The following is a 25,851-nucleotide window of genomic DNA, read 5'->3' as shown; positions in this document are numbered from 1 at the left end:
TTTTGATAAGTGGTTTGTGAAGGTTTAAAGTTTCAGAAGCACTGATGCATCTTAAAGGAGCAGTTGGTAGGCACTCAGATGATGATGTTGGGTTAATTTGGGGCTTGTTTAGTTTTGGCTTTGGGGTTTTTTGGTGCTTTACAATTGGAATTTTGGGAAAACCACATCCCTGGCAAGACTGCGTTTGTGTATGTTGGGAAGAGCCATTATTCTGTTCTAGCAAAGCTCAGTTATAGTTGTCCTTGCACTGGTAAAGAGAGTTGAAGACCTGTGAGAATTTTAATTGCTCTTGTAGGCTGAATTTATACCTACTGCTCTTGTTGTTGTTGTTGTATTAAATTCCATTATTTCTGCAGCGCACAGGAGAAAGCCTTGACTTCCTGTAAATAATGACTTGGTGCAGTCTTAATAATGGAGAACTGACATAATATGTTACTTACAGCACTAAGTACTTAACAGAAACAACAGTAATGCCTCATGAATGTCTTTTGATATAGCTAAATGGCTTTGACTTTTTAATTTTAAGGTAGTTAATCATCAGTATTGAGAAAAGCTTTTATATTGTACACAGTGTTTTAGTAAATGGAAGGCAGATATTCCGTTATAGGATTTCAAAGTGCTGTATAAATATTAATGAATCAAGCTTCAAAACATCCTGTGAGGTGATTAAGTATAATTATCATTGTTTTGAAGAACGGGAAACTGAGGCACAAGATGATTAAAGTACTTGCCCTAGATCACAGGAAATCTGTGGCAGAGGTGGACATTGAATATAGTCCCTTGGCTTTTATCCTTCCTTCAATAATTGGAAACAGCATCCTGAGAGTTTGGGGAGAAAAACAGTGAACTGAAACTGAATTTCTTTGCTAAAGTTTTTAAAAATGGGGCTACATCTGTTACTTGTAATTTGTTTTCGCTATCTAATTTTTCAGTTCAAATATGCATGTACTCGTTGATAAATGAGTGATGACTCATTTGACTATGGTGATGACTACTCAATTTGTGAGGTCCTGTGAGGAATTAAACCCCCAAATTAGTATTAAGATAAAGAAAAATATTTTTTACTCTGTATCAGTGTTTTTTAATAGCTATTTTTATTTTTTTATTCAGATTGATGAAATTAAGCCATTATTTGAACAGGGATTTTTGATTATTTGCTAATTTGCTTGACTGCAGATTAGAGAGTTAGAACCAATTTGCTTTGAAATTTAAAATGGGATGTGTGAATCTCTGTACTTATAATTAAGCCATAGACTTCTTCAGTTCCACATCTACATTAAAAAATACTTTTATTTGTTTTGTTATGGGATTTTTAAATTAGAACTTTATTGTCCAGCCTTTGATCCAGTTCATGATCAAAAGATCTTGTGATCATCTTAATGAAAGTGACATAATTCATCTAGACCATTTGATATTTTGGAACTGCTTCACAGATCGCTGACAATCAGCTATGTTGGGTTATAGATCTACTGAGTCTGTTGGATTTCTTTTTTCTTCATGACATCTGCTGAGTTGGGATAAACCCCCCGATTTTCATAAGAGATTACCTAATCAAGCCCAATTAGGTGAAAGGCCTACCAAGGGTTGCCAACTTTCTAATCGCACAAACCCAAACACCCTTGCCCCACTCCTTCCCCAAGGCCCTGCCTCTGTCCCTCCCCTTCTGAGGCCCCACCCCTTGCTCTCCCTGCCCGTCACTCACTTTCACTGGGCTGGGGCAGGGGGTTGGCTCTAGGCTGAGGGGCTCGGAGCATGAGAGAGGACTCCGGGCTGAGGCAGGGGGTTGGGGTTCAGGCTCTGGGAGGGAGTTTGGGTGCAGGAGGGGGCTCAGGGCTGGGGGTGAGGTCTCTGGCTGGGGGTATGGGCTCTGAGGTGGGCCAGGGATGAGGGGTTTGGGATACAGGAGGGGGCTCCGGGCTGGGGCCAAGGGGTTGGAGGAGGGAAGAGGTGCAAAAGGGAGTGCGGGCTCTAGGAGGGAGTTTGGGTGCTGGAGGGGGCTCAGGGCTAGGACAGAGGGTTGGGGTGCAGGAGAGGATGGGGGCAGTGCGCAGAGACCCCCTGGCCACCCCTGCGCGTAGGAGCCAGAGGGATGTGCTGGTCGCTTCCGGGAGCTGCGCAGAGCCAGGGCAGGAAAGGAGCCTGCCTTAGCCCCACTGCGCCACCAACCAGACTTTTAGCAGCCCAATATCTCCCAGATTCCTTTCAATAGCCATCGGGAGAGCGATGCTGATTGCAGTAGACTCCCGGCCAATCTGGGAGGGTTGGCAACCCTACTTATAACTCTGGTGGGAAGTACCTTATTCATGGAACTTCACTACAAGAGGAGTTCCTAGGGAGAGGCATGGCCATGAAAAGTGGCAACAGGAGCTGACTCAGTGTCCTTGCCTGTACAAGCACAGCTCTAGCAGCCTTGTCTCAATTGTAAGATTATTCCATGAATATTAGTTTCATTTTGGCTCTGAGTCCCACACTGTTTTCCAAAGGGTGACGATGGCAGACTGATTTGTGTTCCCGAGAGAGACTCTAGAAAAAGTCTACAATTAACTTGTTTTGTACCTATTAAAATTACTTTGATGTATTTCTTACCTGAAGATTTTTCTCTGCGACTGCAAATGTGCTTGAAAACACTCTTTATTAAAGAGAAGAATTATCTGTTTATACATCCTTGCTCAGAGAGAGATGCTTTAGTCAATGTTTTAACATTGATCAGTTCCTCCCATTAGCATATGCCCTCAATACTGGCTTTAACCAATTGGATATTAGGAACTTATCGACTGAGTTTAACTAAGTCAGTCTTTCCTGTGAAGCAATGTAATTACGCCTGAGATCATGCCAGATCCTCAGGCCCTAAGTTAGCAGCAGAGCAGTTCTCGGTCGTTCTACCAATAACAGTGCTGTAAAACTAGCAAGCTACAATTATTCAAACATTGCCTTCTCTTTTAGTATCAGATTACAATACCAATTTTGAGTGAACAAATTATAATTCACACACTACCAGGAGGTGCATATAAATATTTTCTGCAGTTGAAAAATGTGCTAATTTGTATTTTTACCATGAGGTTTTAAAAACAAAAGGATAAACACTTGAAATATCTAGAAGAGTAAACTTTGCCTTACATGCAAACCAAGCCTGATTCCCATAGTTGATTTCAACAAAATTAGTGAGTGCTCAGCAAGAAGAGGTAGAGTGCTCAGAACTTTTAAAAATCAAGCAACTTATGCTAGAATGAAAATTATACTGAGCATTTTTATATATTAATACAGTACAATATAGTAACTATGCAGATACTACTCTGAACTTTGTTTAACTATGTAATGTTGGACAGTTACAGGCTTATGCTAACACCTTTAACTCTCTGTACCCATTTATTCTATTGAAATTAACACAACAGCATCTAACCTGCTTAGTCCTTTTGAAAATCCTACTGAGACTCTATTTGCATTATTAAGCAACTAAATACTTTTGAAAATCTGGCCCAAGGTCCTTGCCCATCTTTGATGTTACTCCTGTTACAAGACAGGAGTAACCTGATGGATGCATAACAGCAATCACATTAATGCAAGCTGATTGGGTTTTTGCATTCAAATTTTTCTTTGGCATTATCTTTCTATAGAATTTTTTCCAAAAGCAAGAATTTTCACAAATGAAGAGCTTCAGTTTTGAAAAATCCTACAATTGGTGACTAAGCTAATCAATTAAACGTGGAATGCAACCTTTCTTCCCCTTCCCCCCAAAAACAAAACAAAAAGCCTTGAAAATGAAAAAATGAAAACAACCTCCCTGAAATAGCAAACACACACCAAGAAATAGCATAGAGAGAGAGAAGAAAAAACTGAAGAACAAACTAAACTCTCATCAAGTTTCCATCCATATTTTTTTAAAATGAAAAATTTCAAATAAAACCAAAATGGTTGTGCAGACTTTTTCATTTTTTTTAAAGTGTACTTTCTTACATTTTTTTGTGTGTGGAAAAACTTTTGATCAGCACTACAATTTAATGGCAATATAGTATAATTCTTAATATAAATGCTTTGTGTGAAAAATAGACTTGTGCATAATTTTGCATCTTTGATTGTAACCAACTGAATATGCATGTCAAAAAATGAATGAAGGCTATGTTAATATTTTCTGTAATGCCATATGTACTTCTCTTTACAGGTGACTGTTACAACTATTGGTTATGGGGATAAGGTACCTCAGACGTGGATAGGAAAGACCATTGCATCTTGTTTTTCCGTGTTTGCTATCTCATTTTTTGCCCTTCCTGCGGTAGGTTCTCTTATGGGTTATTTTCCTGACAGTTTGTTCTTAAATGAATTAATGGACCATTGCATCTTTTATGAATATTTTCAACGTGCCAACATTTTTTAAAAATATCAAAAGTAGCTAAAAAGAATTTTTGTGTTTCCTTATTAATTTTATACAGTGTTCTATTCGGTGCAGTCTACATTTGCTAGAGTTTAAATGAGAATACCTTTCTTTTCAGGTTTTAGAGGTGTACAATACATTAAATTCACATGGTAATCATTTTTGTGAGTGCACTAATGCTGATGATCTAGTTTTTTAAAGCCCCAATGCATCAAAAGCACTTCAGCATGTGCTTCAGTGTCATTGATGGCAATGGGTTTAAATACTCTGCTGAAGAGGGATGAATTTAAGCATTTGCTTTGCTAAATCAGGAGATTTAAACCTTTATTAGAATATGCATAGAAGTGTTTTAACAGGTATAAACTTGCATTGTTTTTGTCTGTTCTTTTCCATTCTTATCTTCACCCCCCTTTCTATTACTCAGAAATGATCTTTGATAAATAAAATGACTTGTAAAGCTATTTCTTTGGTCCTGATTTTTTTCTGAACCTAATGTCTTCAGAGATGTTTTTAAAGTAATTATTCTGATGTCTTTATGTCCATGAACATGCTTATCACTTGCCTGGCAGATTTCCCAGTTAGTTGTAGCTGTAAAATAAGTTTATTTTCAGTGTTATTTTGATACAAAGGAGAAATAATTAATCTGCTTTTTGCATAGGACAACTAACAAAAGTTAGGTGTTGTCCTCCTGTAATAATAATTGGTTTATAATAAGCCTTGTATGCTTCTACCTTGTCCTAAGAGCATGTTCAAAAAGAAATACTAATGCAGCTAAACACAACTGGAATGGGTCTTTGGGTCTACTGCAAACCCTTAATAATTCCAATACTAAATGTAGCATGGTTTGCTTGTTTAATTGTCATCGCCTCTGTGACCTCTGTGAAATGAATTTCAGAGAGAACAAAATGCATTTCCTATTAATTTCTAACTGGAACATTTGATAGTGGCAGAGTTCAGTACAGTAAAGCCAAGGTAGCCAGCTGCCCTGCTGTCTTGCCTACACTGGCATAATTCGAACCCACTATTTTCTAGTGGTGCAGTTAAAGGCCATAGTGTAAACAGGTCTCAGTTGTTTTTACCACTGTGCTGTTAAACCTTACATTAAATGTCTCCACAGAGGAGGTGATAACTAAACAAGTGAACTGGACTACGCTTACTTTTGGAATGGTTTACTAGACCTCATGTATTAATTGCTCTTGAGTCGGGTCAGATGACATGGCGGTAAACTCACCTGAGTCCTGAAAACACTTCAGCTTCCACCATTGCTACCACTGGTGGAGAATCATAGGCCCCAGTTTTCCTTCTATAGATGCATCCAAAAAAAGCTTGCTCATGACTTAATAATACATGGACTTCTCATCACACTGAAGGGGTAGGCAAATCAGGGTAAAGACACTTTCAGATTTGACTCTTCATCTGCACAAGCAGTTATGTGGTTTTCAGACTGTGAAATACCATCTATGCTTATTCTCTAGATGGTTGATCCAAAACCGAAAGATTTCCATTGACTTGTATGGGCTTTGGATCAGGCCACAAAAGAACTAACATTTTAAGTTCCAAGAAGAAATTCTAACCGAGACTGAAAACTACTGCATATTAAGTCATTTCCCCTGAATAATTATCTAAGTTGTTTATGATGCCGAATAAAACTTTATTAATATGATGTAATTTGGCCAGAGTGTTGAAATATTTTTTTTTCTAAACGTTAGATCTTTATTTTCTTTCTTCCCTTAGGGAATTCTCGGTTCAGGCTTTGCCCTGAAAGTACAACAGAAACAAAGACAGAAACACTTTAACCGTCAAATCCCAGCCGCTGCATCTCTCATTCAGGTACCTGGACTGCTATATTTTAAATGCATTTATTTTCTCCCTTTTATCTCAGGCTGAGTGTGGTTTTTTTTCAAAGCTGCCTGAAGGATTTGGACACTAAATTCCCATTTAAAAATTAATTGGGAATCCAGATCTCCTAGGTGACTCTGAAAATCCCATCCTTAAAGGGAAAATCTTGGCCAGAGCAATTGGAAATATTCTCCACAAAAGACAGTGCAAACAGTTCAGATCAGCTGTTTTATATCCTGTGATGGTTGGTTGTTTGATACAAGAATTGTTAGAGCTGAACTCTTTTATCTTGCAGCAACTACAAATTAGAGCTTTGCAGTTACCAAAATTTCTATCCTACAGAAAATTTTGCATTTTCAATAAAAAAAACAAATGAACAAACCAAAACCTATTACAAATCCAAAGAAAGGGTCAGTTATGCAAAATTTTCCATGGGATGAACACTTTCAAAAAAAAATTCCAATTTGGAGGACCTAAAATGGAATTTTTCAAAAATGTCTGGTCTGAGCTCTCTGGGCTCCCAGGAACCCAGCTCGCTTGAGGAGCCCGGGGAGCCTACCAGGTAGGTTGCCATGGAGATTGGGAGCTCCAGCTTCCAAGAGCCTTGCCAAGTGGACAGTTGGGGAGCCAGTTTCTCAGGGAGTTGACTTCCTGGGAGGTCAGGCAGACCAGGAAGTCCCATTTTACAGATAGGGACCTGAAGCACAGGATAGGTTAAGTGATGTGCCCAACCAAGGTCATGCAGGGAGTCCGTGCAGAGCAGGAAATTCAACTGAGATCTCTTGAGTCCCAGCCCAGAGGGCTTCCTATGAGCCCATCCTTCCCCCTTCATGTTGTCCTGACCCTGCTTATTGCAAATAAAAGATGTGGTTAAATAAAGAACATTTCTCCCCCTTTTTTGTTTATCAAACAATTTAAAATTAGATGGATCGAATTTACTAAATGAGGATTTTCCACAACACCAAATGATAAATTACTCTTCATTTCTGAAGGAACCTGAACACATCAATAATTTCTAATATCCTCTTTAACTTTCTGGAAAATCACATTTTAGAAGCTCTAACAATGAATCTATTGTAATAATTGTACTGCTAACATTTATTTTAGACTGCATGGAGGTGCTATGCAGCAGAAAACCCAGACTCTTCTACATGGAAAATATACATAAGAAAACCTGCCAAAAATTATCATTTGATGTCACCTAGTCCAAAGTCAAAGAAATCAGTAATGGTATCGGTAAGTAACCCTGGTTTCCTTTCCCATTTTGGTAGTTCACCGAATACATTTGCTTGGTAGATTAAATTGAATTTGCTCATTCTCCAGAAGTTATAAATTGTATTTGTATTACAATATATTGCTTGAACTTAAAGTTTTGTTTTTTAAATGAACATTGGGATTTTCCAGATAGAAACATTTATATCTGTAGTTTACTTTGCTGCAATTCACTGGTTTGACTTTGATGGACATGAGAGTTTTGAGGGACACAGCAGTGACATAACTCACTTATATCAACCAGTAATTGAATGCAGGACACTGCAAAATAATGATCAATGGGAAGATAAAGCGAGCACTTGCCCTTGCAATGGTAAACTACTGTGCTGCTCTCAAATATTATTCTTATGGCTCAATCTGCCTCTTTGGTAATAACACAGTGTGTTTATATACAGTAGTCTTTCATGTCAAGTGATCTCAAATAATATATGTTCTTATACAAACAAAACTGTGTATATACAGTATAATTAAAATAAATACCTAGTAGGTAGACTGAACTGTATGAGGCAGATAAAATTGAGTTCCACTTGATTTATATGATTTGGGTGTGTTGGATAAAACCTGAAAAAAATGAAGTCCTATTTGCTTTTCCTCAAGCAAGAGGACCAAATTTCCAAAGAGCAGAGGCCCTCCTAAACTTGCATTATGCAAACGTGCACACACCCACATTTTGAATAATTGTGTCTGCAAATACCCATTTGTGTATCCAGCTACCCAGTTTGCATGTTTGTTCTTACAGACACAAGAGGGCTTCCGCTTCTTAAGGAATTGCCATTCATGGTCCCAGGGTACTACTTTATAAGAATTTTGTCTGTGTGTCCTTGGCTAAAATGTCCTGTTCCCCCAACTTTGTGGAGTATGCTAGTTAGCTGCCTCTTTCTCTCCCTCCACCCCAGAATTAGTTGCACCTCAGTGATATTCTATGTAAACTGCTTGTAAAGCACTTCAGAATATTTTGCTATGAGAGGCACTTTGCAAAAATACATTTATATTATGCATTACTTCACCCATTCCGATTGTAGCTATTTTACAGTGCACCGCAGAAGTATGTAACAGGCTTGCCCAGGAAGTGAAAAAGAATATTGGGCCAGATCCCTACCTGGACTAAATAGGCATAAGTCAATTAATGTCAATAGAGCTATGTCTGTTTGCAGCAGTTGAGGATCTGGTCCATTGTAGCCATGAAACCACACGTGATTTATGTAGGCAGTATGATAATCTTGTTTTACCTTCCGAAAAATTATTTTGATTTCCTTTCCTAATTTGCCGTTATCTTTATCAAGCCACTTTTGTCTAGTTTAGAATAGCTGAATTAGGAGGGTACTATGATTCTTCAGCACAGAAGCCAGTACCTGTTTATTTTAAATGTGTTATCGAATAAAGTTTGTAACATACATGACTCATTGTTGAATTAGCAGGTTTTTTTTACTAATAATTCCAATATGTATGATCCTAGGAATTATCCTGTTTAAAAAAATCATCTTGCGAAATAAGCTGGCAATGATAATGAGAATAACAATCTAATATTTGTAGTGCCTTTTCTTGAAGAACCCTAAACCACTCTGCATCCTTTTACTGAGGGAATTTTGCAAACTACATACTAGAGAGAAGCTGAAATCTCAACCTGAAATCAGCACTCCTTCAGATTTCAGAGAGGGATTGGATTTCAGTCCTGACCTCCTGTTCCTACAGTTTTAGTTGCAGGTTAATTCTAAACTTGGACATGGTCTATTTTCAGGCTATGGTTCAGATGAAGCCAAAATCAAACCGGTGATTTTGTGAGATTTCTGTCATTTGTGACTGAGTGAAGTCTGACCAGAACAGCTAAAACCATCAAATTTGAACCCAAAACCTTTATGAAACCTTAACTGCATCTGAATACTGCTTATCTCCACTAAATATACAAAAGGTGAACACTAGTGGAAAAACTCAGATTCACGTTTGGATCTGGTTGTGAAAGTTCAAGAAGTTTCAGATCCGATGTCCTGTTTTTGATTTTTCTCTAATAATATATACCCCCCCCAAACACACACACACGTAGAAATTATTTAAGGTTGCAAAATCAAACACTAAAAACTCAGGAAATGCTAGAATTAAAATTGCTTGTGGAACCTTAATTCTGCACTCTTGCAAATATGTATTATTATATAATTGTATGACCACATAATAATATTTCCATAGACCCCTGCCTGATCTAGCACACAGGATGATGCTCTGTGAACGCAGCCAGGGTTATGTATGAATGAATGAGGCTAAGAAGAGTAGTGTGGAGTATGGGGCTTGGCTCAACAAACAAGAGTTGTGAAGGTTATAGAATTCTTAACACCAGTTAGTAAAATGAGATATGTCTACAGTTCATCGTCTCCTGGCTTCTAGCCCAATGCACCTTCCCATAGATAAAAAGGAATTTTGTTGGGAAAAGCAGTGGGAAAATTCATTTTGTCTGTGTCCTGCCTGTTTGATGGTTCCGTTCTATGCGGCACGCTGAAGAAAGACTGTGGAGAGCATGCTCAGTGTGGGTGGAAGCTTGGATGATGTAACAAGCCTCTGGCAAGCTATGTTGATCAGAACAGACTGCTGGTGGCAATATTCAATATCTTGGAACTCTGCCAAATCTGAATGGGTTTTTGTGCGCACATCAAAAAGCACCTACTTGACCTCAGGACTATCCCTGTGCTAAATTTCAAAGTTGTGCCATATACCACTGGAAGCATTAGAGTTCAATAAAAACTTATCTTGACTCTTAAAAAGAAAAGAAAAGAAAAACCCATAGGGGAGATGTTAGGCAACCTTTATATATAGGAATAACATCTCAGCTGAAATACAGCTGTTTCTGAAGTGAAATGTGATCACCGTTTTAACAATGGAAAGTAACACAAATGTTGAGGACCATGAAGCATGTCCCCCATGGTATAGCATGGCACTGCAGTCAACCGGCCACAGTTTCCCTCCCGAGTTTTCAGTGACTTCCTTGGCCATCAGCATGGTTTCATTTGCTGAGGTGAGTTGGCCCTCCAGCTAAGTCACAAAAGTCCACCCCTTCTGGGGTATTCAGAGTCCAAAGGAAAACACTAATCTTCCATCATGGATCTGTGCCAGGCACACAGTAGTCTCTGACCCTTCTTTTCCCAAGCTCAACTTCCAGCCCTCCTGGGCTCTGGTTAGTCCTTTCCTCCTTTCCTTAACAACAAGGCTCATTGCACCCTTTACCAGGGTGGCAGCATTGAGGGAATCCATTCCCACCTTCTAGGTTCCAGGCCCTAGGAGCCCTAAATAAAAGGTCTTTCTACTCCCTGTAGCCAGAGCCTGATTTACACCTTCTGTGCCGCTAGGCACAGCATCTTTAGCACCCCTCCTCCCTACAGCTGACCTTCATGTTTTCCTTAAAAAATGAAACATTTAACCCACTTTTAACTTTTAGGCACTTCTAGAACACCGGTGCCCCTAGGCATGTGCCTACTGTGTCTAATTGGAAATCCGGCCCAGCCTGTAACCACAAGCTGCCCTGCTTCTTCTTCACAGGCCTCTTATCCTCCCTGGGCTCAACCCTCTTTGCCCCTAAAACAGGGTGACCACATCCCTCCTTCCTGGGGCTATGCTGTAATCCTTATTGGTTTTCCTGGCTTAGCCTCATGGGGGTTCAGTTTCTGCTCCAGGGAGCCTCCCTCTGAGTCTTCCTGGACTCTAGATTCACGAGTGCTATTCCTCACTACCTTCAATCATCTTGTGACTGAGCTCCATGCAGTTGTTCTATGAGCTGAGTGTTAGTCACCTGACTAAATACCTGGCCTCCATTCCCAGCTTGACAGCTGATTCTCCCAGAGAACACTTTTCCTTAAAGGGAAACGCCTTAGAACAGGGATTTGCTGATCCAGGCCCCGCTGCCTTTAAAGGTGAGAGACTATGGATGGGAAATGAAAGATAGTACTATAATCCAACTGGAAGGAGAATTCAGATGGGCAGACTGAATTTACTCAGCTTAGAATTTGGCCAGGATACCAGGATTAATATCCTACTCTTGTGAACATTGTCATGGGAGTTTTTAATGAAAACAAAATGGTCAGACTCCCCTCTGTGGTTAATCTAATCAAGTAAATTTCATTATTGAGGAGGCACTCTAGTGTGTGTTCTTACAAGAGATCTAATTTGTGTTCATATTTTTAGGTGAAGAAGAAGTTTAAGACCGAGAAGGACAATGGACCTTCTTCTCCAGATAAAATGTTAACTGTTCCACATATCACTTATGACCACGTGATGGATGATAGGAAGTCTGACTTTAATATTGATGCATATGAAAATTCTGGTAAGAAATTCCTTTATAACATACATTAAAATACTGGGCTATGGACTAATTACACAAAGGATCCTAGTTACGATGGTTAAAAGTGTGTATGTGTAGGAGAGGGGATTGTGGTACTGCCGCCTCCCTCCCCCTTTCTTAGGAGTCCAAACAAGGATTATTTTCTGTTTGGCTTTGGCCACTGGCTAGTCTTGATGAGGCCCAATAACTCTCCTCATGAAAATGCTCCACTGCAGGTAGGAGAAACCTTCAACCTTGGCCTATCTGACAGGAGAGCTAAATTCTCTGCAACTGATGCCACCTGGTACTTAAGTCAATAGGAGGTACTATAGTTGGCCACCAACTCATCCTCCTCATCCCCTCTTGAGGTCCCTTCCAGTCCTACGATTCTATGGCCTCTTCCCAGACTAAATTCAAGTGAACCATATCCACAGTATGCTTACACCCAAACTTTAAACAATGACCCATGGCTGCTCTTGAAATCTGGTTTGTCACTACAAACCATGTATGCCCTATTCCCCTCCTGGGGTTGGTTTTGGAGTTAGAAAGCTATTACTTCAAGTTCATATAATGTAGTATTATAATAATATCATTTAGCTGTTTTATATATATAGCACTTTTCATAAATGCAGATGGTCTTCTGTGTAATTCATCAGTGTAGATTTTTTTTGTGGGACGGAGCCATACAGAAGGAGAACGGAACCGGTTTTATAGTCCTGTTGCAATTAGAATCTTGTTGCTTTTAAAGTTACACTGTAAATTTATCAGTTATTTTACATATGATTTCTTTTTTAAGTTATTAGCATATTGTATTAAAAGCTGTTAACTTCTGTGTTTTAATTCTGGCAAAAAGAATGTTAACTGAAGCAAATGAGGTATAATTTTTAAAAGTACATTTTACAGATCATATAGATTTTTAAGCTCTTACATTTTTTATTTAGAAAGTTGGCTGACTTTGTTTAAATTTAATGGTCATTAAAATGAGGAGGAGATTGCAGTGTTTATTGAAACCAGGCATATTTTAGTTCAGGCAGGAAGTCTAATCTCCTTATGTCATTCTGGTGCACAACAGTCCTGATCTGCATCTTCCCTGCTTTTTCATTCCTCCTGGGCTTCTCCTGAGTAACAATTGCCACTTAAACTCAGTTGTACCAAACGCTATTGTTATTAGCAGGTGAACAAGGACAAAGTTGACTCTGTGGATCAACCATTGAGAAATATCTTCCTGCGAAACAGCATAGTAAAGAGCTTTATGAATGCCTACATTTGCCAGGTCCCATCTTTGAAATTTTTGAGTCCCTAAATCTACTAAGGGGCCATATAATTTGCAGGCAAATACTAGTGCCCCTTCAGTATCAACTCTTTATCTGTCAATCAAAAGTTTTCCTCTTATTTCTTCTGACACTTATTTTCTCTCCTTTTTATCTGTGTTCTGTCCTCTCAAAACTCTTACAAGTATACAGGACAAACAGGAATGTTCAAGTGGCTTGGTAAGTTGAAGAAAATAATTTTATATACAGCATGCCAGACTTTGACAATGTAACATGTTTGCAGTGCTCTTGTATGTGTCTAGTAGCTTGCTATAATCCCTTCACTACACAAGACACATTGCCAGACAAAAATGTGCATTCTCACACATCTGATCACAATCACAATGTAATTAAAAAGCAGAATATCATGATGCGCTTTCATAAAATACTTGTTTATTAAGTGGCAGACACCCTCCATTCCCTTGCATCATTCATAACCAAGTTATATGCCTTTCTAAAGATGACCAAAGAACCAGTGATTGAACCCAGACCATTTCCTAAACAAATAATGGGGCACCGGCAAAATTTCCAGGCACAACCTCCTGTGTCGTTCATACAAAATGCATGTGTGAGTGTTGCATCTATTAAAATGCACTTAGGCATCAGCGAAGATGGATGGGCCCTTAAAAATTAAATAATCCACTTTATCTTTTTTACAGAAAATAGCTGCGGTCTGGATTCTTTGTCCCTTTAAGTCATTATGTCAGTGTGCTTTTTCTAAGTATGCTCATGGTGGAGCTTTCTTATGAGTGTTTCCTTATAACCCTAGTAGAGAATTGAGTCCAAGTACTCCAGAACTTGGATTATGTTGTCCAAAAATGTACAGGGCTGAATTCTCTACCTGGCCCACACAGAACTTGGGCACAGTGGTGATGCGGGGAGGGGATGGGGGAGAAATGACAGAGAGCTAATTGTAGCTCCCTGATTCTGCTCTGCCCAGCCCTGGTGCAACTTAAAGCTGCAGGGGGAATGGAGATGTATCTTTAATTTGCACCCACAAAGAATCATCATAACAGAGCCTCTCTCCCATACTTTTTCCCTCCTTACCCAAGAAGTGCAATTCTGATGGTGGAATAGGCAGAGGAGAAGAGGAGTATGAACAGCATAGTCACCTCTGCTTGCTTTGTCACCAAGAGATTCCCCCAACACGGGGAATTCTCAGAGAGGGCTCTCCAGCAAGTATAAAATCATTTTGTGTTTCCTACACAGGCATAAAATTAACTCGGTAGACCTGAGAATCTGGCCCACAGTGTCATCAAAATGGTTTTAGGGGAGAAAGGAAGAAAGAGAGAAGAGAAGTATATATTTTGTACCTGAGTCTAGCATGGATACAATTATACATTAAAATAACATTAAGGTTGCAAAGTGAAGCATTCCAAAGGTAGGAAATGCCAGAATTAAGGTTACCTGTGCAACCTTAGGGATAGTCGTGCTCAGCCCCTGCAGCACTAGGCTGCAGCATGCTGAATTGTTCTGTGGGATGGTGCATTTGCAGTCCAGTCACCACGTAGGAGCAGTATAGGAATGGTGTGTGCTCCGTGCAGATGGAATCTTTGGAGAATTTAGCCGCCAAACTCTGGTACATCTCTTCTGCGCCTGTGAGCATGACTGAGGTGGAGTCTCATAAATTGGGCAGTTTTTCAAGGGAACAGCAAAAGACACATCCCTGACATCAGGAGGTCACACCACTGTAAAGCATGGGAGGTGCCACAGTTTCTCAACAAAACAACTGCAAGAATGGTTTGAATGATGGCAAAACAACATATTGTTTAGCTAATCTCATTCTTGGAAACAACTGAACCATTTTGGCTGAAACTCCCCCAAGAAATTCAGCCTGAGGCAGACAGACTGAGGGAAATTTCAGCCCAAATGGTTAAAGTTTAGCAAGGCTATAAGCAATTGAGAGCAGGTTGTTATAATGGGAAATGTCCACCTATAATATAATGTACTAAAGAGCCAAAAAAATGACAGGAAATTACTTTATGACCTCCAAGGGCCAGATTGAGTCTGGTCCTTATTTGGGTATACAGTTGTGAGAGGTAGCGCACAAGGAGACTTATCTTGCTGGAACTTGTATGGACTGTGGAAATGTCAGGCAGAATTACCTTCCCTGCACTCAGGGGAATAGAAGGGAGGCTCCATCCCTATTCCCTGGGGACACATGGCTCCACAAAGGGGACAAGGAGAAGGCATAGATATGGCCACACCATGCTGCAGAACAGGGTAGGTGCATGAGGGAATATTAATCTACAGCCCATAAGAGTTTAGCAGTAGATCTTCTTCCACTGTGCATGGGAAGGTAGAGGGAGGCAGAATGCCTCCCCTTCTGGGGACTTAGTTTCAAATGATACTAAAAAGAGGCAGAAAATACTCATCAAAGCATTTTACTTATATTTAATCAATAGTAAATGAAAAGACTTGCATTAAAACTCATTTCCTCAGTGGTTTTCCCTTTTTAATTTTAAAGATCACAGGTGCAACACAGACTTTGCATTAAAGACAGACATGTTGCAGTCTCTCCAGCTGTCTCTTTTTTTCTCCTCCTTTTTCTGACTCTTGTGTGCATCTTTGCTGTGACTCAGACCGTCAGCAATCCTGGGCATCTCTTTCCGCACAGCAGTCGTCCTCCAGTGCTCCTCCTTCTCCAGGTAATGCCCCCATTTCAATGATCCATCTCCTTTGCAACTGTCAGTATTTCAATCTTTGCATTGCAAAGTTTGGACTTTGCCCATTATCTGAGGTAAAATGAGGTTTTACCCCTTCTCCTCTACCCCACCCCCCAAAAATGTTGATTTTTTTTCTCAGTGGAAATTTTAATATTGAAAAATTTCAGCTGAAAACCAAAATATTTTGTTTTTCAGGCATTCCATTTTTTAACAAAAAATCGAAATGTTCCACAGAAAGCAGACACTATTCATTTAGTTGAAAAACAGTTAAAATGGAAAAATTTAAACCAGCCCTATAAAAGAGTTAACCTATTTGCCCATTGTATGTAAGCTGATTAGTATAAAATCCGAGTTGATTTCTTAAAATATCTTCTATTAATATATTGTAAAACATTTTTACTACAGTACTTAGGTATCCCTATGCAAATACCAGACTGTTGGAAAAATTCCTGTATAAATCTAGTGCTTGCTCCTTCAATCATTGGAATATTTAGGGTGGCAGAAACTTGTAAGTTTTCCAATTCTAATGGTTATAATGTTTTCCCTACAACTTAAACTAAATGTTCCTTGCTGCCTCTCTTGTCTATTTTGTGCTCTGGTTAATTCATGAACATAGATTCCTTTCTTTACAAAAACATCCTCTTTTTCTTTTTTTACATATCTGTAGACAGTAATATCTAATACCTGAGAGGAAGCATGTCCAGTGGTTAGGACCTGGGTTTCAAGTCCCTGCTCCTCCAAAGAGTTCCTATGTGACCTTGGGCAAGTCATTTAGCATTTCTGAGCTTCCATTCTTCATTTGTAAAAACCTATTTCACAGTGAGAATAAGTACATTAAAGATTGTGAGTTGGTGAGATATTGCCATATAACTACCTCATATAAGAAGACCAAGAGCCAACCATTTACTCATTTTATTTTTTTATATCTCACATTAGGCTTGTAAGTATCCATACCATGGGGACGTTTGAGCAGGGGAGACAGTAATTCATGGTTTTGGTATAGATTTTTTTTTTTTTAATTTTTGAATTTATCTGACCGTCTCCAGAGTTCATTGGACTGGAATTAGGACAGATCTTTCACTAGATCAGATTTGCTTCTCCCTGCTTAGAGGAAGCAGTTGTGCACCAGCATTGAGGAATAGGAGTGGGTGCTTCAGACCAGGACTGGCCATGAACTGTTCCAGAAAATTCCAGGGGAAAGAAACTGGCAATAGCTTCACTTTAAAATAAATATAATGCCCATGTTATTATCTTCTTGTTACTCTCAGGAGAGAGAGTATCCTTATATTTTTCAAATCAGGTGGGGGACAACCTTAATTTCTTCTTTCCTTTTTCATCTGTCATTTCTGTCCCTTTCTGTCTTAAACAGAAAAGCAATAATTGTAACAATCCAACAATTACAAATCCTCTTGCAAGCAATGTCTTATGTGGGTACAGTATAACAAGTGCTTGGCAAGCACCGCATGTGGCTTTAAGTTCGATAGCATTGTCGTTAGTAATCAGAATGTGTGAAGAGACTTTTAGACTTCTCCTTAGGAAATTGGTGAGTTTTCATCCACGCCTGGCAGAACACTGAATGTTCAGTATTTATTTAGTAACAGCCAAAGAAGTCAGTTTAACAAAAAATATTTAAGGCCCTGTAAAGTTGTACATTTTCAGCTGGAATTCTTCTGCTCTTTTTCATAACCTCTGTCCTGACTGTGGCTGTGTTAATCCAACGGATATTACTCAGAATAAAAAGCTGATGCTGAAGTTCGCTGCTATTTGCTATATAATTCTCATTGTGTTAGTGCCAATATTGGTCCTAGAGTAATACTGTGGTCAAGGAACCCTGCTTTTAAGCAGCTAGTACTGGAGTAAAACCTTGCTGTATTTTTAAATTTTTCCAGATGTTCCCTATCTTGCTCCTATTGAAGTCAATGAAAGCAAAACCCCCATTAAGTTCATTGGGAGCAGGATCATGCACTTGATCTACTCCTTACTAATAAAATGGTCAAGAATTGTGAGTTGATCCCCTCCCTACACCTCCTGATTTGGGCTAGTCATCGAAGGAAGTGTAAATTGACATCATACTTTAATTTCAGGGTTATAAATCTTCCGAGGCCTGTGTGCATTGTGAAATGTTCATGACTTCCGGGATACAAGGCATAGCGGACCTGTGCCTTTAGTTAATGCTTCAAAAAACCTGCATTTGTGTTTATGTATTTCTGTGGTGTTTATTTTACTTTGTGTTTTAATCTTATTTCTCTGTGTTGCTGCTTGCTGTCAGACTGTAAAGTGCCTTGACAAGTATGAGAGATATTCTGTAAATGAATAAATAAATGTTTCATAGAATGATATAGCTAGTTGCCCAGGATACGGTTGCTGTAAAGTGGCCACCACTATCAACATTTGTTCAGCTATTAAAGAATGTTGTTTGATGTTATTTCCTATTGTTTGTTTGTATAACATCATGCACATTTATGGTGCTATATAAATATTATAATAAAATGTGACGTATACAGAAATTTTATCACTGAGTCTTAATCATGGGTAAACATTCACTTTTTAATGTCTGCCATTGTAATTATACTCTAGAAAGTTGTTTTAAGGAAGAAACATGAGGTAGAGATTACTTTAAAAGAGAGAATTAAATTCTGCCATTGGTTATGCTCATGTATTGTTGCCTGAGCATAAATAAGATCGGGAAATGGTCCATAGTGTGTCAGATTCTTATCAGACAATATTTCTTAGTATCACATCTAAAGTGTCCATCACTGTAGCATCTGAGTGTTCTTTATTTAAATGCTCAAATATGAGGGACACACACAAATGGGAAGTAGGCCTCTACTCCTGTGCTTCCCAGAACAATGATAATTTTAACACAAATGGGCCTGAGCTCCACCAAATGGAAAATTTTGTATTAGCTGCCTGAACTGGAGGTTCTTGCACAGCAGGTTCTCCTTTGCTATAGGATTTGGCATTAGGGTGTCACATGAAGGAGAATCTGGGGAACTACACACTGGTCAACCTCACCTCAGTCCCACTGGAAAAATCATAGAGGTTCTGAAGGAATCTATTTTGAAGCACTTGAAGGAGAGGAAGGTGATCAGGAACAGTCAACGTGGATTCACCAAGGGCAAGTCATGCCTAACCAACCTGATTCCCTTCTATGATGAGATAACTGGCTCTGTGGATATGAGGAAAGCAGTGGACATGATATATTTTGACTTTAGCAAAGCTTTTGATATGGTCTCCCAAAGTATTCTTGCCAGCAAGTTAAAAAAGTATGGATTGGATGAATGGACTATAAGATGGATAGAAAGCTGGCTAGATCATTGGGCTCAATGGTTAGTGGTCAACGACTCAATGTCTAGCTGACAGCAGATATCAAGCAGAGGGTCCCAGGGGTCGGTCCTGGGGCAGGTTTTGTTCAACATCTTCATTAATGATCTGGATGATGGGATGGATTGCACCCTCAGCAAGTTCGCAGATGACACTATGCTGGGGGGAGAGGTAGATACCCTGGAAGGTAGGGATAGGGTCCAGTGTGACCTAGACAAATTGGAGGATTGGGCCAAAAGAAATCTGATGAAGTTCAACAAGGACAAGTGCAGAGTTCTGCACTTAGGACGGAAGAATCCCATGCACTCTTACAGGCTGGGGACCGACTGGCTAAGCGGCAGTTCTGCAGAAAAGGACCTGGGGATTACAGTGGACAAGAAGCTTGATATGAGTCAACGGTATGCCCTTCTTGCCAAGAAGGCTAACGGCATATTGGGCTGCATTAGTAGGAGCATTGCCGGCAGCTTGAGGGAAGTGATTATTCCCCTCTATTCGTCACTGGTGAAGTCACATCAGGAGTATTGTGTCCAGTTTTGGGGCCCCCAATACAGAAAGGATATGGACAAATTGGAGGGAGTCCAGTGGAGGGCAAAGAAAATGATTAGGGGGTTGGGGCACATGACTTATGAGGAGAGGCTGAGGGAACTGGGCTTGTTTAGTCTGCAGAAGAGAAGAGTGAGGGGGGATTTGATAGCAGCCTTCAACTACCTGAAGGGGAGTTCCAAAGAGGATGGAGCTAGGCTGTTCTCAGTGGTGGCAGATGACAGAACAAGAAGCAATGGTCTCAAGTTGCAGTGTGGGAGGTCTAAGTTGGATATTAGGAAAAACTATTTCACTAGGAGAGTGGTGAAGCACTGGAATGTGTTACCTAAGGAGGTGGTGGAATCTCCATCCTTAGGGCATGTCTTCACTACCCGCCGGATCGGTAGGTAGCAATCGATCTATTGGGGATCGACTTATCGCGTCTAATGAAAACGCAATAAAATCGATCCCCGATGGCTCTGTTGTCGACTCCGGTCAACTCGCCCCCGTCCTCACAGCCAGGTAAGTCGACCTAAAATACGCAACTTCAGCTACGCTATTCACGTAGCTGAAGTTGCGTATCTTAGGTTGACCCCCTCCCCCCACCCCGTAGTGTAGGCCTAGCCTTAGAGGTTTTTAAGGCCGGCTTGACAAAGCCTTGGCTGGGATGATTTAGTTGTGGTTGGTCCTGCTTTGAGTAGGGGATTGGACTAGATGACCTCCTGAGGTCTCTACCAATTCTAATCTTCTATGATTCTATGATCAGATGTTGAAATTCTTGTGCAAGAAGAGAATTTCTAAGTCTCAATTTGCTTTCATTGCACCCTTATCTTGTTTACAGATTTTTTCTAGTATCCTTATTTTGTTTTTAAGTCTATCTTGTTTGTACCTTTTGAAATATTATAATATGTCCTCATAAGCAGTAAATCTGTTGAATAGCCCTTTTAAAAACAGCTACAAGCTACTGCTCTAACCCTTATCTGCTTATTTCCTCACAGTGAAAAAGAGTCCTGCATTTTTAGATGTGAACACGGTACCCTTCATCAGGACCAACAGCTTTGCAGATGAGCTTGACCTGGAGGGTGAAACATTGCTGACCCCAATAACTCACATCTCACAGTAAGTCACTAACTATTGAATCATGCAGTCATTGACTTTAGACTAGTGCAGTTGGAGGAGCTGAAAAATGGCACTGATAGGGCTATCTCAGATATTTGTGTCAAACTGTTTTACCTTGAAGTTGGTATATTCTGTCCTGTGTGCCAATAAATCTTAATGTTGACTTAAAGAAGAGTTCATTCTTCTGTGACATGAGTTTCTGGTTTTTAGCTAATGTCCATGGACAGCTGGTGGTTGATAGCCTCAAGATTTTCCTAGAAAGATACTTTGTGAAGCGCTCTTCTATTGAGTATTATGTTACACTCAGCACCCGTTCTCCACAGAAATATCTCCAAAATGTGTGTCTTGAAATGTTTCTTTCCTGAAATACAGGCCTTTTGTTTTCAACTGTAAAAGTGACACTTTCAAGGTGACATACAGTAGAGAAAATGATCATTTGTGCCCTTTATTGCTGCTTTGTGATGTTGTAATGGTAGCCGGAAAATGGGTTGCACTTTTTGTTTGTTTCCTTTTAAAGGGTTCTGTTTGTCAGCTATGTTAGAAATATTAGGCCCTGACTTCCTATTCTGTGCTGGAGGAGTCCTCAGAAGAGTGGAGATCCAGTGGAATTATTATATTACAAGAGAAAATGGATTGAAACCTGAGCAGTTTGAGAGGAGAAGGGATTTTTATTAAGACAGTTTAAAACCCTTCATGTTGTTTTTTGGTTTTGTTTGTTTGCTTTTATTAGCACCTATTTAAGTCAAACTCCTGACTGATACTTGGGAGAAACCTTTTTCTTCATCCCTGCACTAGAGGACTGAGCGAGATTCTCCCACTCCAGTTCACAGAGTACTTCAGCAAAACCAGGCAAGAAAATTATTAACTGCTACTTTGCCTGCTGGTCTCTGTGTATTCCCTGGTGGGTGTACACCTGTACTCCATGTGCCTGGAGTCGGAGAATTCTTGAAAGCAGTGTCCGTTGGTATGCACGTGTGCCTTTGTTCTCCTTGTATCTCCAACTGAGGAGGTAAAGGACAGAGCGGACTGACCTCTCTCCAGTTCCATCTTAATCACTGCATGGCCTGAGTCAGAACAGTCAGACCCAGGTTGGGGGACCTGGCCTGACTCAGCAAGGAGGCTGCCTCCTGTGCCATGAGGTTTGACTTAGGAGTGAGGAAATCTGCTCCCACAGATCCCCCATTGGGGTCTTATCGGGAAGGCAGGGAATGCTCTGATAAGCATGAGAAAGACCTTTCTCTAAGTTGACTTCAAAGAGGTCTGATCCAACCCAGCCTAAGTTGAGTAAGATCTTCCTGCTTAGCCCATGAGGATTTAGAATATCTTAAGTCTCAGGGTCATGACAAGAAAGTCCACAAATCCAGGACTTTGTTGGAACCGGACTGCAGTCTGGCAGCAACACTGGAACTGATGGCACCAATAAAAGGCGACCATTGGGAGAGTCAGCCACTGATGGTACTGGCACTGCCTCTCCTGACTGTGGCGCAACAAACTCTAACTGCTCCCCCTCCCCCACTAAGCAAGCCTCTTTTGCGAGAATGGCAGAATTTTACAGCAAACAAAAGGTCTACATTGTCAGCTAAACTGTTTAAACACTCATGTACTTGTGGGAGGAGAAATGTGAAAATCTTGTGCTGAAAGATTTCTTATTCGCTCAGTCAGAAGGAGGAAGTAATAAATTTTCATAGGCCTTCAGGCAGGAATAACTGAGGAGCAAAACTAGATCTGACATTTTCCTTTGCATATTTTGTTTTAATTCACCACATGAGTCATGGACTTGTTTCTTTTAAAATAAGCTTTGGGGTCAAGATCTTCTGAGTATCCTCCTTGGATTTGGGAGTCACTCAGCAATAAAATTGTATGCTTATAATTAGATCAATTAACCGGTGTTCTATTTCAGAAAGTTTTTTTAATTTATGAAAACTTGCAGCAGAGTTCCTTTGCACATATACAACTCATCCTCTCAATACATCAGCAACCTAGTTTGTTAGTAGCATGCTTGTTTCTCATTTTTACTTCCTAATTCCTCAATCCAAATCTGTGGTATAATCCTGCAGATGCCCTGGTTGTGAGTGCCAAAGTGCTGCAAAATATACCTCTTTTTATAGTTTATGATATTGAGCTTCTCTAATGTTAACAGTGAAAGACAGTTTGTTAAAGAAGATACAAATGGGTAGGACTTTTTTTTTTTTTCTTTAAAAAAAATTACCAAGGATGTAATAGCCTTAGACAATGGATGTTAACAGATTTTTAAAGTTCTGTTTCACTTAGATGTTGCGCATATCACTTATAATGCAATGCATATATGTCCTGAAAAACATAAAGTAGTCCTAAAAATGAGAGGGCATCAGACAAGGAGGATGATTTGTACATTGAAACTTTCACAGTTTTGTACTATCAAGTAATGTGCTGTGTATGTCAAGTAATAGATCTGATCAAACATTTGGGGACGACGACAACCAAAGTATTTTCGCTTGGCTTTGCTAGTGAAACAAGTGGTGTGCTTATGTGGATTATTGAAAAACAGGTTGCTGTGTTGCATTTCAGTATGTATGTGATACTATGATCCTAAGGCAAGTTATGGTACTACTAAATTTTGTTTGGACTTTTCCTTGCATTATTTGGACACATGCTTCTTTCTCATTCTTCCCGTCAAAGACTATAAGGAGCAAATGTATATAAAATTGTTATATATCATCCATTCCATGTGTAGGACCTGAAAGTTCGGCGTCCGGATATAATGTTAGATGTGAAATTTAGGACTGAGCAATATACATACTGTCTAACAATGCCCACTCCACACCAATTGTACAATTTGCGATATAATAAAAACAAAAGTGGTTTGTGGTTACAGATCTTTGTCATATGTATGACTTAAGTTGCCACAGTTGAAAATTATGATTCATTTCCCAAGGGAATCCAGAAATGTGCTTTTTTTATGTATTTGTGGCTGTGGTTGTGAATGTCTTTTACTTCCTTAAAGTCCATTTTCTTTAACATATATTAAAAAAATAGTGCTTCGTATTTAGCAATCTGTATTGATATAGCACCCATCATGCAATTATGTATGCCAGAATACATTAAAAAAAATCTAACTATAAAAACTAATAAGTGTGGAAAAGTCAGATCAAATGAAACTGCAGCTTAGACTTTAATAGCAATCCATATTCTGTAGAAGAAACAGCGGTGTGAAGACCATTTCAAAGCCCAGGTGCATAACAAATTGCATCTCTTGATCCAGGGATGCATAGATTTGGAATTAGTAAGAATATGTGCTGTTGAATTATAGACCCCTCATAACATATGAGTTAGTTTCTCCAGAAGACTCTGGAAATGAGCCCCAGAATAGATTTTGATTCTATAAGGCACAAAAGCATGAGTAAGACTTGCCCTGTTAATTGGAGACATATGATTGGCAACATACCTGGAAATTGATTTTACCTCAGAGTTTAAAAATACTTCCTTTTGACAGGCAATGTAAATCCTGTGGCAAAAAATGTAGGTTACCTACTGTACTATTAGCAGAAGTACTTGGCAACATTCATATTAAAAGGAATATGGCTACATTTCAATTTGTCTCACTTACTTTGGACGGATAGTAACCTTTTATACCTCAGAATCTCTAGTATTGCACTTTTTAGCATGCTAGGCATAGCCTTAAAATCTCTTTACAATTCATAAATATCTAAGGTCCTGGCCCTGCAAAGATTTATGCACTTAGTTAACTTTAGGCAAGTGAGCAGTCCCACTGAACTTAATAGGACTATTCATGTGCATAAAGTTAGTTGTGTGTAAATCTTTGTGGGATTAAGGCCTAAATATATATTATAAAAGTATTTCTCTGGAGATGAATAAGCTAATTACTGATGCCCAATTCTATGATCTTTCCAGGGGGATATTGCATAGGGAAGGACTGCTGTATAGGGCTATTTGTTTAGAAAACTCTAATTGAAAAATTCATAAATACTTGAGAAAACAGGTATACAAGGTTAAGTTTGAGCCTTAGTCTTCAACCAAGAACATGGTTAACAAACTGCAAATATAGACCTATAACCAGGCATAGAAATGTACAATACGATTGCAAGGGACAGTGATTCCATTGCTTGTCTCCATCTTTTCATACTTTGAGAACAAGAAAGGCTTCATAAGCAGGAACATCCAGTCTGAGATGCCACAGTCCCTGTGTGTGTGTAGCTGTCAAATCTCATCTGTAAAATGAACCTACTGAGCAGCATAGCAATGTGTTAAATAGAATATTGTACAAAATTATGTGTCTCTTGGATATTTTGACTGGTTACATAACTTTGTGGGCAGTGGTTCTTCTAATTTAAAAAAAATGTAAATCTCAGCAATAGTAATACCATAGTTCTTCTTTGGACCTGTCCTTTTCTTCTCCTCTCTAAATGGCACGTTCCCCTATCCTCTTCTGCTCCTCTTTGAACCCTGTGATTTGTTTTGTTTTAATTGTACTTTAAAAGAGGAAAAAACAATGACAAAAAGAGTGTTACTTATCGTTGAGTCTCCCCCACAAAGGGACTTGTTCTTGTCATGTCAATTTCAAATGTAAATGTCATTGTAATGCTTTTTTTAACTTCACAAATCACATTAATTGAAACTATAAAAATAAATTTATAAAACTAAGCATGCACAGGAAAATAACCCAAATGAGTGAAACAGATGGGCAGCAGGGAGACTTCTTGTTTTGGGTATTTTTCTCCCCTTTAAACTCCATATACACCCTGATATAGTTATCATTTGTGACCTTATTTAGGGTGAAAACAAACAAAAATGGTACTGTGAGTTAGCTCTGAAGTGGTTTCCAATTCCAAATGATCTGAAAAATAAGATCATTTCCCTCATTTATTTTTTCATGCTTCTATTTGTTCTAGCTTCCCTCCCCTGCACCCTTTATTCAACAACTAATCAGCTAATGGACCATGTTTACCCAGTTCTGAGTGTGTAAATAGTCAGTGATTTTCCAGTTGGTAATTATAATCTTTAGGTAGCTAAGTCCTCAGTCTTTTCACAGATGAGCCTGAATTAATGGGGAAAAGGGATGATTTATATACTCTTTAAGAATACAGGCAACTGCAGGTGAGGTTGAATGATTTGTGAAGAACAGTGTCCGAT

General features: G+C 39.3%; 1 protein-coding gene across 4 annotated transcripts in view; it reads left to right on the top strand.

Moving 5' to 3' along the window:
- The window catches only part of KCNQ1 (potassium voltage-gated channel subfamily Q member 1), a 553,569-nt gene that overhangs the window by 196,774 nt on the left and 330,944 nt on the right, over positions 1–25,851 (top strand). For 3 of the 4 annotated variants that reach the window (XM_034770265.1, XM_034770266.1, XM_034770268.1), the window contains exons 7-13: positions 4,160–4,270; positions 6,104–6,199; positions 7,316–7,444; positions 11,645–11,783; positions 13,244–13,270; positions 15,673–15,738; positions 20,601–20,721. In XM_034770265.1, the coding sequence (XP_034626156.1) occupies positions 4,160–4,270; positions 6,104–6,199; positions 7,316–7,444; positions 11,645–11,783; positions 13,244–13,270; positions 15,673–15,738; positions 20,601–20,721 (689 nt within the window). The remainder of the gene's footprint in view (positions 1–4,159; positions 4,271–6,103; positions 6,200–7,315; positions 7,445–11,644; positions 11,784–13,243; positions 13,271–15,672; positions 15,739–20,600; positions 20,722–25,851) is intronic. The other variant, XM_034770267.1, reaches the window with a different exon arrangement.

The sequence above is a fragment of the Trachemys scripta genome, chromosome 4 (assembly GCF_013100865.1).
Source record: "Trachemys scripta elegans isolate TJP31775 chromosome 4, CAS_Tse_1.0, whole genome shotgun sequence".
Taxonomy (NCBI): Eukaryota; Metazoa; Chordata; order Testudines; family Emydidae; genus Trachemys; species Trachemys scripta.
The sequence above is the reverse complement of the archived record's forward strand: the minus strand, read 5'-3'. Positions and strand labels throughout refer to the sequence as shown.